The sequence below is a fragment of the Emys orbicularis genome, chromosome 1, assembly GCF_028017835.1.
Source record: "Emys orbicularis isolate rEmyOrb1 chromosome 1, rEmyOrb1.hap1, whole genome shotgun sequence".
NCBI classification, from domain to species: domain Eukaryota; kingdom Metazoa; phylum Chordata; order Testudines; family Emydidae; genus Emys; species Emys orbicularis.
Genome location: NC_088683.1, coordinates 329551024 through 329568268, shown reverse-complemented (window position 1 = coordinate 329568268; position 17245 = coordinate 329551024). Strand labels below are relative to the sequence as shown.

The following is a 17245-nucleotide window of genomic DNA, read 5'->3' as shown; positions in this document are numbered from 1 at the left end:
AATGGAATATTGTGATGGAGTGTATATACTTCAGAACCATATGAACAGGAAAGGAGCTAGATCTCTTAATGAACCTTCAGGTGTGGCTCATTAAGAGACAACCATAAAGCAGGTGCAGGGAGGAGGAGAGTGTTTTTGGCAGCAAAGATCTGAACTGTCTCTCACATTAAGTAGAAGGCCTACGATGGAATGTTCTAAAAAAAAAAAAAAAAAAAAAAAAGCAAGTAGCTGGGTGGCTACTTTTCTGGGTGCAAAAGGAAGACTTACAGGCTATGTCTTCACTGTACAGTTAGTCTGTGTGATTGGCATCTGGGTCTCAGCACCTGAGTTAACCTGGCCCAAGTATGAGCATTCCCACCACAAAGCTCTATCGGCACAACTGTGTCCTCCCTGTTTCTGCACTCTCACATGTGTGTCTGGGGGCACATCCCAGGAATTTTTGCTGAGATACTCCAGGATTCTTTCCCAGTCAATTGCAGGAGAACCTGTTTGTCCTTCAGGGGGAACTGTGGGAAGGGCACTGGAGTACTATCAGTACTTGAGTGATTTTTGCCTGTGTGTTCACTCTAAAGTGTGTGTGTGTGGGGGGGGGGGGGAAGTGTTGTAGCCCAAGTTAAAGTGAAGCTCTGGCTCTAACCCACTGCCCAAACTGGGTAAGCAAGTCCAGGCTTAAAGCACCACCAAACTCAGGTCAGAAATTTCTCTGTGCGTATGGTGGAGGGGGTGGGCTAAAACCCAGGTAAGAAGCCAGATTAATTGTGCAGTGAAGACATACCCACAGGGTCAGATGCTCAACTAATGTAAATCAGCATAGTTGCATTGATGTTAATAGAGCTCTGCTGATTTACACCATCTGTGGGTTTGGCCCACACTGTTTATCTGATCCTGCTGAGAAAGGAACCCACGTCTTTATTTTTCCCTGCTACAGAGGGAAAATTTAGAGAAAGTCAGATTTTCAGAAGTGCTTGTACCTGATTTGATATAAACTCTGATGTATATAGGCAAACCCTGATTTGTGCACAAGTATGTGTACAAACACACCCTCCCTACCTTCAGGTGCCATGCCTGTGGAAATCTAATCCATACTGTTCTTCTGAGTTTACTGAGAAGAGAAAGGAATAGCCTATTTGCCATGCCAAGAAAGGAGAAAACACATGGGACTCTTACCACCATGAGGTTAGGAACCTGTTAACTAAGTATTCAAGGTACTTTTTTGATCATCAGGGAATAAGAAGCTAAATCAAATAGAACTGATCTCTTCTGGAATAAGGGCATAGCCCACTATTTCTGGGGTGATGATCATCTTAAACAATGTTCTATGTTAAAAACATGCATCTTTTTATATTTATTTCTGAATTCTCCAAGCAAGTTCTCTATTAACTATAAGACACCCACCTAACATTTTATAGTCATAACCACTATGTGCAACTACAAGTGCTGAAGCTGTAGAACTTTCTACTTTCTATGTTTTCTAAGTTCATGGTGGATGCCACACTGTAATGTTCTGAGGCAACAGAAATATGTAAATATTGACCCAGACAATGGGTATAAGAAAAATCAAATGTGAATTGAAACATCTTAGGTTTGGAGAAGAGAATTTTGTCTTATTTGTGTGTACACAAAACTCATACATATTACTGAGAGGTTAAAGTGATGGAAGGCTAGCATTAAAATTGGATCAACAATGCACCTGCTCAAAAGCAATGAAGGTATCACCTCTTTTCTGTGTAATATGCATGTGTTTAAAATATTCAATTTTAACAGGGTATCTAGAATTTTGAGAGGTTTAAGAATTCATAACTCAACTAATTGAAATATATAAAGTCTTCAGAGTTTTGCCCACAAAAATCACGTGCTTGTTTATTCTAGAAATACCATGGCAGATTCTCAGCTGATCTAAACTCTGATATAGCTCTATTGGATTCAACTAAGGATCTGCCCCATCATGTTTAGACTTCCCTCTCTTTGTTGGAGACCTCAGCAAGATCATTCAAAGGCCTGCATGGTGATATCATAAGAGGATGAAACCCGAGCTCTATCTCAACCTAGCCCTAATTAAGGATTCCAGAAGAGAAGAGGCTTGATATTCCTAATGTGGAAAAACAAGCAGGATATTTTTAAAGGCTATCTTCTACATCATAAATGAGGGGAGAAAACTCTACATGAACTCTACTTTTGCTTTGCAGTTCACCTTTAAAAGGTATTAGGAAATGCACAAAGTAAGCAGTTTTCCTTAGCTTCTCATCCCTTTAAAGCAAAGAAACAAAGAAAATGCTAACAGGTTTAATAAACTGTGTTGTCAGTAATTTATTCATACCATCATCTTCTCTTAATCGTAACCTTGGAATCATTGGACAAAATGATTTTTTTTGCATTAAAACTCACCTCTTTTACTTACTTTTAAATATTCTAAATTTCTCTTTAACCCCTGACATTGATTGTACATTGTAGCACTTGATAAGAGATACCATTTGCTTTAGTGTAACATCTCCTAGAGCATGATCTATTGTGGGGATGAACCAGGCTCTGGAAGGCACAGGGGATGGACCACTGACAACATCCTCAGCTCCATAGGAATTCTTTTTAGGACAGTATGATTAAAAAATTCCTGTTTCCCCCTTGCATGCAGTGCATATTTACAGAGGAATACGATTACTTGTTTAATTATGCAGATGTATTTGCATTGTTTCCTTAAGTTTGCTTTAACCATAGCACAATATAAAATGAACAATAAAATGTGCCCTGAACTAAATCTTCTCCTACTTGCCATTTTGCAATTCTGTAGAGAGCAAAATAGTGGGAATTACATCCTTCAAATCACATGCAAGATACATCACCAAATGAAAGCCAAGTGCTGAAGATCAGAACAGGGCGTTAAGCTTAACATATTTGATGGATCTGATATATACAGTAGAACCTCAGTGTTCCGAACACCTCAGGAATGGAGGTTGTTCGTATCTCTGAAATGTTTGTAATTCTGAACAAAACATTATGGTTGTTCTTTCAAAAGAAAAATGTTTCATTTAAATTAAGATGGTGAAAAGCAGCAAGCACAGAAACAGTTTCCTTACCTTGTCAAATCTTTTTTTAAAAATCTCTCTCTTTATTTTGTAGTAGTTTATGTTTAACACAGTACTGTACTGTATTTAGTTTGGAGCTTTTTTGTCTCTCCTGCTGCCTGATTGCATGCTTCCAGTTCCAAATGAGGTGTGTGGTTAACCAGACAGTTCGTAACTTTGGCGTTCGTAACTCTGAGGTTCTACTGTATGTTCATTTCTCCTCTAAAATTTTCTGATACTTCTGAGCTGAATTCTGCACATACACCTCGGTCCTGGAAAGACTTATGCCTGTGACCGTGTATTTTCTGCAGCTGTGTAAGAGTTTGCAGGAACAGAACCAAGGTTACACTGGAGTCCTTTCACTGACAAAAGTGGGATTGCTCCTATATAACTGAACAGAATTTGGCTGTGTAACATAAAAGTGCCATGAATGAGTTCATGCTAAGTAATGATCACCACTGAAAAATAGCATAAAGTGAGAGAAACTGCACCAAATTTAAACAAGTTAAATAACCGTATAGTTTTTAATGATAGCTCTTAAATCAGATTTCACTTTCAAGGATGCGTTGTATCTCTACTAGCCCATTTCCATCAACAATACTTTATGGGCTAAATTATGGATCCCCCTGCCAGGGTGTAGTGGATGAGGAGAGATCACAGGAGGCAACCATATTCTAAACACAACATGCCCTTAAGCACTAGCCTGTTTGACCAGCCAGCATGCCCAGTGATGCCCTTTGCCCCCAAGCAGGCGTGACCACTGCCTTACCTTGCTCGCACACCTGCGGGAGTCAAGACTCCCCTCTCCCAAAATCAAGCCATTGGCACAATATATGTATATATATTTGGGGGTTCTTTTAACTTGTTTTTGAACCTTTAGAGTTCACATTTTCAAGATTTTCTCCTCATCCTTGAGGGCTAGAAAGTGACTTTTTTTTTAAATGAAAGCTGAGATTCTCACATAGCAACATGACTCCAAGAGCTGGGGCGTTTAGAAAAACACCAAGAACTGCAGAACTTGCAATAAAATTGCAAAAGTTGGCAAGAAAGTAGTGGGCAAAGTTAGGAATCACCATGTCCCAATAATACTTGAGTTATTCTATTTGTATAATCTCACAGAACGTAAATTTAGTCATCAAGTGGTTAAAGATTACAACCATAATTATCTGAAATATAGTTATGTTATAAGAGAACAGAATGGCAGGTGGCAGGGATGTGAAACTTGGAGGTTTGGGTAAAACCTAAGCAAGCAAGTTGCATGCCTCTTTGTCAGCACTATCTCCTCAGAGGTCAAAGTTCAACTCTAATTAAAAGCAACCTAGAGAATGCAAAACTGTAAGTTAACATTTTAACAATTAACTAGGATCTTTCAAGTTCTTAACACTTTACGGTCAGTATTTTGTCAAATACGGCCAAAACTTTCAGAGTTAGGCACCTAAATCCATCTTTAGGCACAAAGCTGGAGGCCTGGTTTTCCGAAATTCTGGACAACCATAATTTACAGTGAATTCAAAGGGGATTGGCGTTCTTACCATCTTTGGTAATCAGGCCACTTATTTTGGTGGTTAAATATACTTATTGTAGATGCCCAACTTTACACACCTAAATCTGAAAATTTTGGCCATATATACACAATGCCACGAACAATTAAAGTCCTAGTATCATTATTTCACAGAAACCAGAATTTTGGATATTGAGTGTAGCGAGCAAAAGTTTGCAGCTGTGGGAGCAACATGCGCATAAAAAGTGCACACATGCCTACAATACCCTATATTTGCATGCACAGCCCAATGTGCTTTACTACTGATTTGCATGTGCAGTAATTCACTTTGGAACCACAAAAGAGTATTTGCACTCACAATTACAGATTTTGTGGGAGAAATAGGTAATGTGTACTTTTCTGGGTGCACCAACAACTAAAAAACTGGCCATCCTAAAGGAATCCTTCAAAAAAGGTTCACACATGCTTAAGGAAAAGCTCATTTAACATACCCCAACTCAGTTCGGTTTTGTCCTGACTGCTGCAAAGAACTTCCAGCATAAAGTAATCAAGCTCTGGGAGGGGGATGCAGTTCTTAAAAAATGATCTTTCAAAATACTTTAAAATTGTGCATCATTAAAGGTAATTTTAAATAGGGAGCATTCAGTACTACCCAACTCCATGGTTTTGATGTGATGCTTATGTTACTGGAGACGCTGGGGGGGGGGGGAGAGAGGAATTCATTAGCTTTCCAAGAGCTGTTGGAAGCATCTGGAATAAAAATAGCTCAGAACTGTGGACTCTATATTTTTGATCAAAAGTTCAAAATACGGAGGAAAGTCCATCAAAGCGTAGTCCCTCAGGGAGCCAGATGCTCTCCTGCCCCTCTGAGCACATCCTCTTCCTCCTGAGTCTCTTCAAAGGCTCTACATCTCCTTCCACATTAATTTCGCAAATTCCAGTCGCTCACCTTCAAGGCTCTACATACCACCGCTTTTCCTACATTTTCCTTTTGCACCACTCTGCCACTCAGGATTTATGTTGTGCTAATTCTGCTACCCTTCATGTCCACTTTGCATCCTCTAGCACCTCTGTGATTTCCCTAACTTCTCCTCTCCCCTTGCAATAACATCCTCAATCTCATTTTCCATGCAGCCTCCATCTCCTTCCTCCAAATTCCTCCTCAAAGCTCACCTCTTAATGGACTGATGGATGGGAACTGACAAAGCATAAATAAAACAGATCCATCCACTAACCACAGAGGACGAGATGACAGACTAAAGACTCGTCAATATCTATTTAAAGGTCCACAGTGCACCTGCCCTCCACGTAAAAATGCTGGAGAATCAGGCCAGGGCAAGGCATTTGCAGGTATATAGGTTTTTGGTGGGAGGGGATTTGTCTGTGTCTTAGGTATGTAAAGGAAAGGTACATATCACCAAGGTACCCAAGCACTTATTAATCTACATTGTTCATTAATTGTGTGGACACCAGTAATACAAGCATCTCTATATAGAGAAGAACTATACAATTATACAACAAAGTCAGTGGGGTCTGATCCAAGTGCAGAAATTATGACAAGTATAATGGCAGACAAAAGTGAGACTAGGTGCTGAGAGTAGAAGAAGACAAGCATGATTAACATTTGCCATAGTAAGGTCCTTAACTTTCCAAACCTCAGCCTCACTTGAGACAATTATCCATTGGGGAGACTGCAAAGCTGCAGGCATTATACACTCACTTATGAGGCTGCTGGAAAAAGTGAAGGCTGATAGTCTCCCTGAGGGCTTTGATAATGAAATTCAGGAAAAATAACCAAAAATATACTCCAAACTCTTCCAGCACATAGGGAACACATGAACCAAAGACTCTAAAAATGGCCCCATGAACGTTTGTCCTTAGAAACTTGAGGGCAGCCTGACATTTGTGGATGAGTGTTCTGTTCCTGGAGGTTAAACTATCAACGATTTAAACACTTCACTACATTTCACTCTCTTTTGATTTGAGACAGAGTAATTGTCTTATTATCCCACTTAACACAAATGGAGGCCAACTTAAAACTAACATATCTGAGGGGAACCTATATCATAATACATGGCAATTAGAATCACAGCATTGTTACACTTTCTTCAACTAAAACATTGAAATATCCTATACTTCAGAACTTCAAGCACCATTTTGTTCACTATTTGAACTTATTTGTCAGAATTATTTGTTTATAAAAAAGCAATTCCCATTATACATTCAAGGTCAGTCAATACCCCACAACATAGTACAGTATAAACTGGACGCAGCCTTCTTATTCACTTCCTGATCTAAACTGTTAGATAGTGTTCCTGTGGGACTATGAACAGAGGCTGTGCATCAGTCATGGGTGAACTGAAATATAAATATAAAATTTGTAAAGTGCTTCGGGATCCTTCAGGATGTGTGGTAGATAAACATCTACTTATTATTACTCTAATTCTGATTACATACAAACTTGAGATTCCTGTGCTTTTTTATTTTTAAACAGCTTGAGAAATCAGAACGTTCTTCAAGAAAAAAAACTGCCCCTGTTCAAAACACAATTTAATCTCCCACAGTAATAGTGGGTGCACTACTCATCTCCTCCTGCTGAAAGGTTGTACTTTGTGGCACAGAACATGTAGCTGTGGGAAAAGTTGCAGTGTCACAAACAGATGATTATGAGCTAAAAGTCTGAATGGGAAGGAGGTGGAGAAATCTGTCTTTAAATACCAGTATCAAATAGCTACCCGAGAGAGGAATTCCTGAAAGGTAAATGGGTTTCTATTTAAAATATTATTTTCATTACCCTTTCACTGAGCGCAAAAAGTATGCCAACAACATTCTGAAAGCAGCAGGAAATGAAAAGAGACAACCTGAAAATCAGTATTGTGGTTTCTGACCCTTTAACCTTGCTCTTCTGGCTACGCTGAAAATGACCATATTTTTGAACAGTTCTAGTGTTTCTCGTTTTGCTACCATTTAGCTTTTCTTCCTCCGTCCTCAGTATTTAATAGCATCAAAACGTCTAATTTTTGTAAAATGTACATACCTGTCTTTATTTTCATGTAATCTAAGGGGCTGAATGTTTAATAATGATGAAGACAGAAAGCTAAAGGAAATTTAAATACTACAATATTCTTTGTTTGTTGTGCCTATAAAACTAGAGGCGCATGTAAAGAAAACGAAGTTACACGTACACCCACGAGCCTCCATGCCTCACTAATAACTGCATACTGGAGACGGTTCAGAACAAACCCATCTATCTCTTTGGTTAATTTGACGGGTGACTGTCCAATCTTCTTCATCAGAGCATGGGTTTTATCCACTGTAGAAGGCTCTGTTTCTGGATGGGGAACCAGTTCAACCAGTGGCACGTAATAGGGCGGATTTACCTTGACAAGGACCAACAAAAAAAAATTTGTATTAATTAACATTGTTACATTGAACCAATTAAATTTAAAGCCTATTTCTGCTCGTACAATTTTATAACAGAATGGGCCTTTTCCAATAAACAGGATGGGCCTGATTTTCAGAAGTACAGGGCAGTCACAAAGCCAGTTCACAACAAGAATGGCATGCACTCAACATATCAGAAAATCAGGCCAAGGGGGCCAAATCCACCACGGCTTTAGCTCCACAGAAGTCAATGGAGTTACACCAAGCATGAGTTCACTCCAATATTATCAGTATACTTTATGCCAATTCAATTCAATTCATTCATTTCTAATTTTCAAAACTGTTTGTTATTCAGATGCTGATTATAAATAACATACCTCTTTTCAAGAGAGCATCTCAAAGGAAAGATTTTCTGCAATAATTTTGCTGTTGTCATAAGTGAACTACACTTCCAAGCAGTCTACACAACTTCTTTCAAGATTCATTTATTTTACTTACTAATTTATATTGACCTGCCCCTCTAACATACTCTGGTGCATTAGTGAATGTCACATAAAACACTATTCCAAGAAAGCTACAAGACAGAGCGCCTCCAAAAACTACACCCATTCATTTAACAAAAGAGAAACCTCTCCCAGCCATATCCCAATCCCAAGCAGCATTTCTCACCACAATCAAGAACTTTATTATGTAAACATTAAGGAATAATTAAACAGTTCATTAAAGTTCTGGAATTCTGAAAGAAAGTCCTATAAACAGCTGGAAATTGTACCCACATTCCTTTCCAGCACTCCATGGAGCCACAGGACAACTGGCACCCATGTGAGTTTCAGCAGACAGTTCAAGGACTGCATGGGCATGGACACATTTCTGTCAGTGGCTGGTCCTCATGCCCTGCTCTCAAGTTCTTATACGGGCAGCTCTCATGAACAATAGTATTGTCCGGCAAGAGCACCCAAAATGCTATAAATGGCCACTATACATAGTATTTGCATACACTGGATTGTAACAAAGCATCAATGCTGCCCCCAACCCCTACTGCAATTGTAATCCCATTCACTTTTCCTCAACTGTGCTCATCTAAGTGCAGACTTTGGTGAGCAATGTGCACGTTTCGCCAAATTATCCATCTATGGTACTTCTAAAGCCCTCATTACCACAGCACCTGAGCACCTCACAGTCCAACATTAGGAAAATACAGTTATTTTACAAAGGGGGAAACTGAGGCACAGAGAGACTAAGTGATTTGCCCAAGATCACACAGAAAGATTGTGACCAAGCATGTACTTGAACTCAGGTCTCTCATATTCTAGACTAGTGCTCAGACCACTGGACCATCCTTGTTATGCAGAAGTCTTTCTACACAGATCCTGAGCTAACAGGGGGCTTTATTTTCAGGTACCTGAATCTCCTGCTGACTTCAGCTGGAGCTGTGAACCCTCTACACTTCTGAAAGTCAGATTCTGAGCGCTCGGCATTAGCCCTTGGGCACTCTAGGCTTCTTTCAGGAGCACTCAGCAGCCTGCAGGATACCACCCTGGTATTAAAACTCAGATTAAACATGTAGGATTAAACATAAAGCAATTAACAGAGTTTGTTGGAGTACTTACAGGATGTGCCACAATACACTGCTTCACATGTTTAAGGCCAGTGAACAACTTAGTAGGCAAAAGCGTGGAAGTTGAGCTGCTTAGGATAACATCATTACTGACAATAAGATCTAACTGACCAAAAATCTTCTTTTTTAATTCTAGTTTCTCTGGCGTGCATTCCTGGAATAAAATGTAGTAATAAATAGCATTAGAAATCCTCCAGTTAATACTAGTTATCAATACATTTATTTATTTTTCCAACACATATACTGAAGCTTCCAAAGAGATCTGGGCACCCAGGCAAACAAACAATCTAAAATACGTATGCAAACAGATTTAGATGTACCTGCCAGCCATAATACTCTTCTCAGATCAACTCATCCACTTAGGACAGGTCTACATGAGGAAATTGACAAGCATAGCTATAATGAAATAATTCCTTTGCTATGGATAGGCCAATATAACTTCCCCATGTCGATGCGCTATTCTGGAATAAAAGGGACTTTATTTCAGAACAATTACTATATTCTTCAGCATAATTCTGCTATAGCAATGCCGGTCAATCTCCCTATGTAGGCAAGCCGTAAGTGAACAGATACGCATTGCAGTGTGCCTTAAAAGGTAGACAAACTCAGGATCTGTAGGACCAAGAGGGACGAAGCAAGTTTCAGAGATCAGGACCCTGCACTGGAAATGTCTGCCAGTGGCCCTGAGACATGCAAAGCTAGGGATTGACATCTGAAGTGCCCCAGATGACTTCATCTGTGAAGGAGAGAAGAGGTCTCCAAACCTTAATGGGCACTGTAGGTCAAAATATTCAAAATAACCAGCTGGAAGTCAATGCAGTCTGTGGAGCACATGTACGAAATTTTACTATGTGGGTGGACAGCCATGTTCTTCACTGCCTGAAGTTTTTAAATGGTCTCCCAGTGCAACCCCATGCAGAGCATGCTGCAGTAAGGCAGTCGAAGTAACAAAGGCACAGAGGATGACTACAGTGGAGTCCATATCCAAGAGCAAAAGTTGAAACCTCTTTGTCAAGTGAAGATGGCAAAAATGAAAAACAAAACAAAACAAAAACCACACACAACTCTTTTCTACAGGCTATGGTTGCTCTCTGGACACCCAACAGTAGACAAGGTTCAACTAGGATCCAAATTCATATGTGAATTTCTGTAAGAAAAGGCAGGTCTAGCCCCTCAATAAAAGGGCAGATAACATTTCCATCCTCTCCTGGGGTTAGAGCCCCAACCCATCCATCAGCATTACTCCCCTGTGTTACATTATGGGAAGAGATGGGGGAGGAGGCTTACATTTGGTTTATATAACTTCAGATGGACTCTCTGTGGATGTTTTGGGGTAAGGAATTCCATCAGACTGAATACAAATAGGTAAAAAATCTTTTTAAAAAATATCAGTTTGTGTGGGATTTTACTAAGCTTTAAGTCATAAAATGTCCATGACTCAGAAAGGATAAGTGAGATCATTTAAGAACAGTAGATAGAGTCCATTGTAATAAATGCCATTATCAAAACAAAATGATACTCTGCTTGTAATTCCTGGATCAGTTAAGCTAGCAAGTTGGTTAAATTTAAATAGTTTCTTTTATCAAAGCCACAGATGAAGAGAACTCTGCAGATACTGTTCAAACTAATAAAAGAGTTTCACAATAAGTTCTCACAATAAAGCAATTCAGTGCGACTCTCTACCTGAAATACTATGCCTTCTTTCAGATCATATGATAATCAAAAAGGGAAAGCTCAGAACTGTAGGAAACCCAAACCAGCTATGGTTATGTAAGGTTTCTGAATGGAACATTTGCTTGAAGTTTCTTGTATAGTGACACAATTGTATTCAATTTGTTGGACCAGTGGAATAAAGTTTCTGTCCTTGTGAAGCTTGGAATTATTTTCTCAATCAGGGATACTGACTCCCTGAAGAACAGAGAGAAAATTAAGCCCTAAAAAACCTATTAATCTGGAACTTCACTTGCTGTCAATTAGAAAACTTGGAGAAGTCTGTAGCTATTCTGTTTACCCTGAGAAAAAGGAGATCAAATTATAGGTAGTTAAAATACAGTACTAAGCCTCTCATTTGCTCTCTGGAATAGTCAGTGCAATAAGGTTAGAGTCCATCTGAATGCATTTTAAGTGACACTGTATATATCTGTGCCTCCCCCACACACACATTTTTTTGAGACTATCACACTTCTCTTTTGCTGCAAACAGTACACCCTTATTCCAAGTCTCTAATGCCTGAATAAGGTTACTATAACCCAACTTTCAACTTAATTAAACCTTACAATAAACATATTTTGTAACAGCCTGATGAGAACATGCCAATTTGATGGCTTTCAACAACAATGCCCTGGAGAGGCTGCACTGTACAGAAGTTTGTTTAATACCTTTTAGAGTTTAACCAATTTCCAAACAGTGCAACCTTTCCAGTTAATCTAAAACCTCTCTGTGAATCTAAAATATAAATTCAAACAATTGAGAGTAAATACACGTCCAAGCTGGAAACATTGACTCCACCTGCCAATTAAGAGCCTGATCCTGAGAGATTTGGCAACTCTAAAAGGGTAGCTGTACACTAGAATTTTTTACCTCAAGTTAATTTATTGCTATGCCTCAGCCTTGGGTAAAGTACAAATGTTTGTAACCCAGAACAAAAGGCCTCTAAAAACTTAGCTACCTCCAGTTAATTGGCAATCAATTAACTTGAGGTCAAAAAGTCTAGTGCAGACAAACCCAAAGACTTCAATGTAGTCTGAATTATCTTGCACAACTTCGCTATATTGTGCATTCAACGAACCTTTTAAAAGCCTGCTCCAGCCTTCATAACCTTAACATACTGTACTGCCAAAAGCAAATTCATAGGTACTATGTCAATGTCTGGTAACACAGTGATTCTCAAACTTTTGTACTGGTGACCCCTTCACATAGCAAGCCTCTGAGTGTGACCCCCCCCTTATAAATTAAAAACACTTTTAAATATATTTAACACCATTATAAATACTGGATGCAAAGCAGGGTCTGGGGTGGGGGCTGACAGCTCACGACCCCCCATGTAATAACCTCACGACCCCCTGAGGGGTCCTGACCCCCAGTTTGAGAACCCCTGCTATAACAGCTAGAGGTGTTTATTATTATTATTGATTCGGTCTTCTGATACTAGATCAATTCTTTGTAAGAGAGCAATCAGGACATTCTCCCAGAATCTCATTTTTATTCAAAACTACTAAACATAATTGTTTCAAAAACTCAGTCAGTGGTTTTTTTTGTGGTTAAGTCCTAACGTTAATATACAGTAATACATGACCATCTGCTAAAATAAATGTTTCATGGCTGTTACAATATTTATGGGCCACTTTTATTAAAGATTTTCATGTTTAAATGTGCATGCCTATTCCAAAGTTGCTGTTTCCACCATGTGTATGCAAGTAATTATTATTTAGTATTTGTATTGCAGTATCATCTCATGGCCCCAGTCAGGGACCAGGGCTCTGTTCTTATAGACACTGAACACATATATAATAACAAGAAGTCCCTGCCCCAAAGGGCTTGCAATCTTGGCCTTGATCCTGCAGTGGTGCATTGCAGGATTGTGGCTACAGTAATCCTAAACACAATTTTCACTATTGGCTTGTCTGTACAGATGGGTAATGTGCCCTCTGGGGGTGTGATTTCTAAAGCGGACTAGTGAGTTGCACATTAATTGGTCTGTGAGGACTCTGCCAGTGTGCATTAAAGGTTCCCCCACCTGCTTTCAGAAGCACGTTAGGGAACCTTCAGTGTGCACCCACTGCGTCTACACTGACCAATTAATGTGCAATACATTAGTGTGCTTTAGAAATCACATCTCACAGTGCACATTGCTGCCCTATTTTTCTCTTGGATGGGGTTGAGCAACTCTTATGTAATGGAGAGTTTCAGCTTCTAGCCTCAAAGAGCGGTGTGTCTTTTCTTAATGAAAAAGGGGGGGGGGGACCTCTGAAAGGAAAAGCACAAATCAACATTGCCAGGGACATAATGGCACCTGAGGTCTTCCCTTAACCACTACCTCACTCTTCTGCTTTTCAGCATATAAAGCCTGATTTCAAGAAATGCTGAGCACTCAGAGATGCTCACATTGACTATTACTGGAGTGGTGGGTGCTCAGCACTTCTAAAAATCAAGCCCATAATGTCTTTCCTGTGGCTATGGGAGTAACTGCTGAACCAAGGAAGCTGTGACAAAGAAATCCTGATCACTTTCTTATGATTACAAAGTGTACTCTGGTTATGTGAACTTAGATCGAGGTTTCCCTACACTCAGGACCGGCTCTAACTTTTCTGCCGCCCCAAGCAGCAAAAAAAAAGCGCCGCCCCGCCGTAACACCCCCCCCCAGCGCCGCCCTGCCGAAACACCCCCCCACCGAGTGCCGCGCCGCCGAAACCCCCCCGCCGAGCGCCGCGCCGCCAAACAGCCGCCACCCCCCGCCCCGCTGCCGAACACCCCCCACCCCCCGCCGTGCTGCTGAACCCCCCGCGCGGAGCGCCGCCGAACATCCCCCGCCGAGTGCCGCGCCGCCGAACAGCCCCCGCCCCCCGGCGAAGCACCACACCGCTGAAGCCCCCCCCACGGAGCGCCGCCAAACACCCCCCGCGGAGCGCCGCGCTGCCGAAACACCCCCCGCCGAGCCCCTCCCCACAGAGCGCCGCGCCGCCGAACACCCTCCGCCAAGCGCTGCGCCGCCAGAACCTCCCCCCCGCCGAGCCGCGCTGCCCCCCGCCACCCCAAGATTGGCCGCCCCTTACCAGGTGCCGCCCCAAGCACGTGCTTGGTTGACTGGTGCCTGGAGCCGGCCCTGCCTACACTACAGACCCCGGCAGGATGATTTCTCATACATATACACTTTACAGCAGATCATTAATCTCTCTGTCTACTGCAGCACTATTGTGATAGGAGCCATGTCCAGTCTAGCCCTCAGCTAGTGGGACAGTTGTTGAGATGCAGCAGTGAATGGAAGGATTAAAACACAAGAAGAAACCTTATGGTTCCGAGACAGACTCAATAAACCCCATCAGGGAAATAAAGTGACATCACTTTTTCCAAATACTTTCATCTTCTTGCATAGATAAAATCCACTCAAAAAAAGTGTGAAAAGATAAACAGAGAATTCAAGCATAGTTATTGCTTTATCATCCAACTACTGAAATAGTTAAAAAAGCCACCTGGATTTAAAAACAAAAGGCCTGATAAGTCTCAGCCTACATAAAGAATATGGAGGCAGCTTATCAGTATATCGATAGGCACCACCAAATATTTGGAAAAGATATTTGGAAATTTAGTCAAGAATCCCTTGAAATTCTCTCATTGTGTCACTTAGCTATAAAGCTGGGGGCCATAGTTAGTTAAAGATAATTTTGTAAAAGTGCAGCATATCTTTACTAGAAAGGTGACTCCTGTAGAAAGCCGGCCACTTGGGAAGAAATAATGTGCACGCTCCAAAGTTACTGCCAAGAAACAGTCCAAGCATAGCTCTATGTAAATTGAACATTATAACTTATGAGCAAATTATGGTTTTCTTCCAAAATTTGCATTTAAGATTTTTTTTGGGGGGGAGGAGGGGGGAGAGAAGTATATCTCTAAGTGGCAGTGGCAGTACAGGAGTACATCCATATTTTGACTAGCCCCTCCAGTAGGAAGGATGCATGTGTAAGAGCTGAGATACATGATGAGATAAACTGCAGAATCCGTGCATTCATTATCAAGTGGGTCAGAAAGGTACTGACAAAAATGGATTCAACAGTACAACAAAGAGATGGTAGTACATATGTAGAATCCCTTCTTTACACACACAGTTTCATACATTCCAGTGAGGAAAACAAGATCCATGCAACCAAGCTATGGAGTCCCGATTAGTCAATGTGCTTACTAGAAAAGGGGAGAACAAGCAAAAATGTGGTTAGGCTGCAAATCAGAAAACAGGATGTTCACTGAAACAGAAACCATAATTCTACGGCTGCTGAGCAGTGCGCAGGTTAAGCTCAGCATGAGTCCACCAGAATGCTGAAGAGGTGTAGTCTATGATCAAAGCCACAAGCACAACAGAGATTTGTGTCTGAATGGCACCGATGACCTGCATGATCAGTCATAATAGGTGAACCACACAACAGCAAACCAGTGAAACTGTGCAAGGTACAATAGGACTAACAAAGGTTGTGATTCAGTGCCCCCTGAAACTAATGAAGAGGCTCCTCATTGACTTCAATGGGGTTTGAACGAGTCCCAAAGCAACACACAGTGGGCATGCATACTGGGTAAACGAATAAAGGTAAACTGTGGTAAACCTGGCATATTCATTTTGATGGTGGTATGATCACCAAAAACTCATATTCCCCCAAAAGTTGTTTCACGTCAGAAAGTTTTACATGTAGTTTACTGATCTTGTCTGAAGAAGTTTTAAGTAAAATAGTTTTAAAATATTAGGTCATCCAACCTCGAAGTCTTTTACTTATGATTCTTAGTTCTGCTAGCTCAGGCCTCTGCTGCAGATTGGGACCTATATCGTACTTTTCTTCTAGAAGTCCGAAAATGTAAATTAGAGCTAGGGAACAGGCGGCCATTTTTCTTGCATTCTAGATCATACCCTGATGTGCAGTCTTCTCAGTGAACAATAATTATCGGCCTGAAGCTAGCAATTCACACATTGAAATCCTAGAATTTTAAGAAGATTATTCATACACCAGTGTCTATTGTCTACACAAACAAAAATGGAAATGGTTAGTGCATAAGAAGGATTACAAAATGAAAGTTAGTGGTGCATTTAGACTACAATGTTTTGTTTTGCTGTTTGTTTCAAAGCAGCTTCTGAAACAAGCAGAGAAACAGAATTGCTACTTGTAGTTATTACAGCCAAGATGAAAGCACCAATTTTGTTTCCAATCCCATGATTACGGTTATATGTGCCCATTCCTTTTGCAAAAAAAATCATGAATAAAACTGTAAAAAATATATATATATATATTCTTGACAAATATATTGTTGGCAAATGTAGTTTTGCCATTCTGCCATTCTAATAAACGGTTAAATGACGAATACACCAAAATATATCTAATAACTTAAATAAAGAGAAGAGCACTTCCAAAAAAATATATCTAATAACTTAAATAAAGAGAAGAGCACTTCCAAAGATTTACCCTTATTTAACAAATCAGTTAAAACTTTCAGCATTATGAAAATGGGAATAACTTTGAATTTTTCCACTGATAACTTTTGGGATGGTTTAGTTTTTAATTAAAAAATTGCAGATAAACTTATTTGCATGCATTTTATTAAATCTCCAGGACGCAGAAGATAGTTCAGTGATTGATTTAAATCGGGGTGGCCAACCTGTGGCTCCGGAGCCACACGCGGCTTTTCAGAAGTTAATACGTGGCTCCTTGTATAGGCACAGACTCCAGGGCTGGAGCTACAGGCGCCAACTTTCCAATGTACCGGAGGGTGCTCACTGTTCAACCCCTGGCTCTACTACAGTCCCTGCCCCCACTCCACCCCTTCCCACCCCCTCCCCTGAGCCTGCCGTGCCCTTGCTCCTCCCCCTCCCTCACCCAGAGCCTCCTGCATGCCACGAAACAGCTGATCGGGAGGTGCAGGAAGGGAGGGGGAGGCACTGATTGGCGGGGCTGCCAGTGGGCGGGAGGCGCTGGGACCAGGAGGGGAGCT

At 40.8% G+C, this 17245-nt stretch overlaps 1 protein-coding gene across 1 annotated transcript in view; it reads right to left on the bottom strand.

Annotated features, from left to right (window-relative positions):
* Positions 1–17245, bottom strand: part of CRYL1 (crystallin lambda 1) — a 74076-nt gene that overhangs the window by 21716 nt on the left and 35115 nt on the right. The window contains exons 4-5 of the mRNA XM_065421525.1: positions 9555–9716; positions 7746–7940 (exon numbers count right to left, since the gene is read on the bottom strand). Of these exons, the coding sequence (XP_065277597.1) occupies positions 7746–7940; positions 9555–9716 (357 nt within the window). The remainder of the gene's footprint in view (positions 1–7745; positions 7941–9554; positions 9717–17245) is intronic.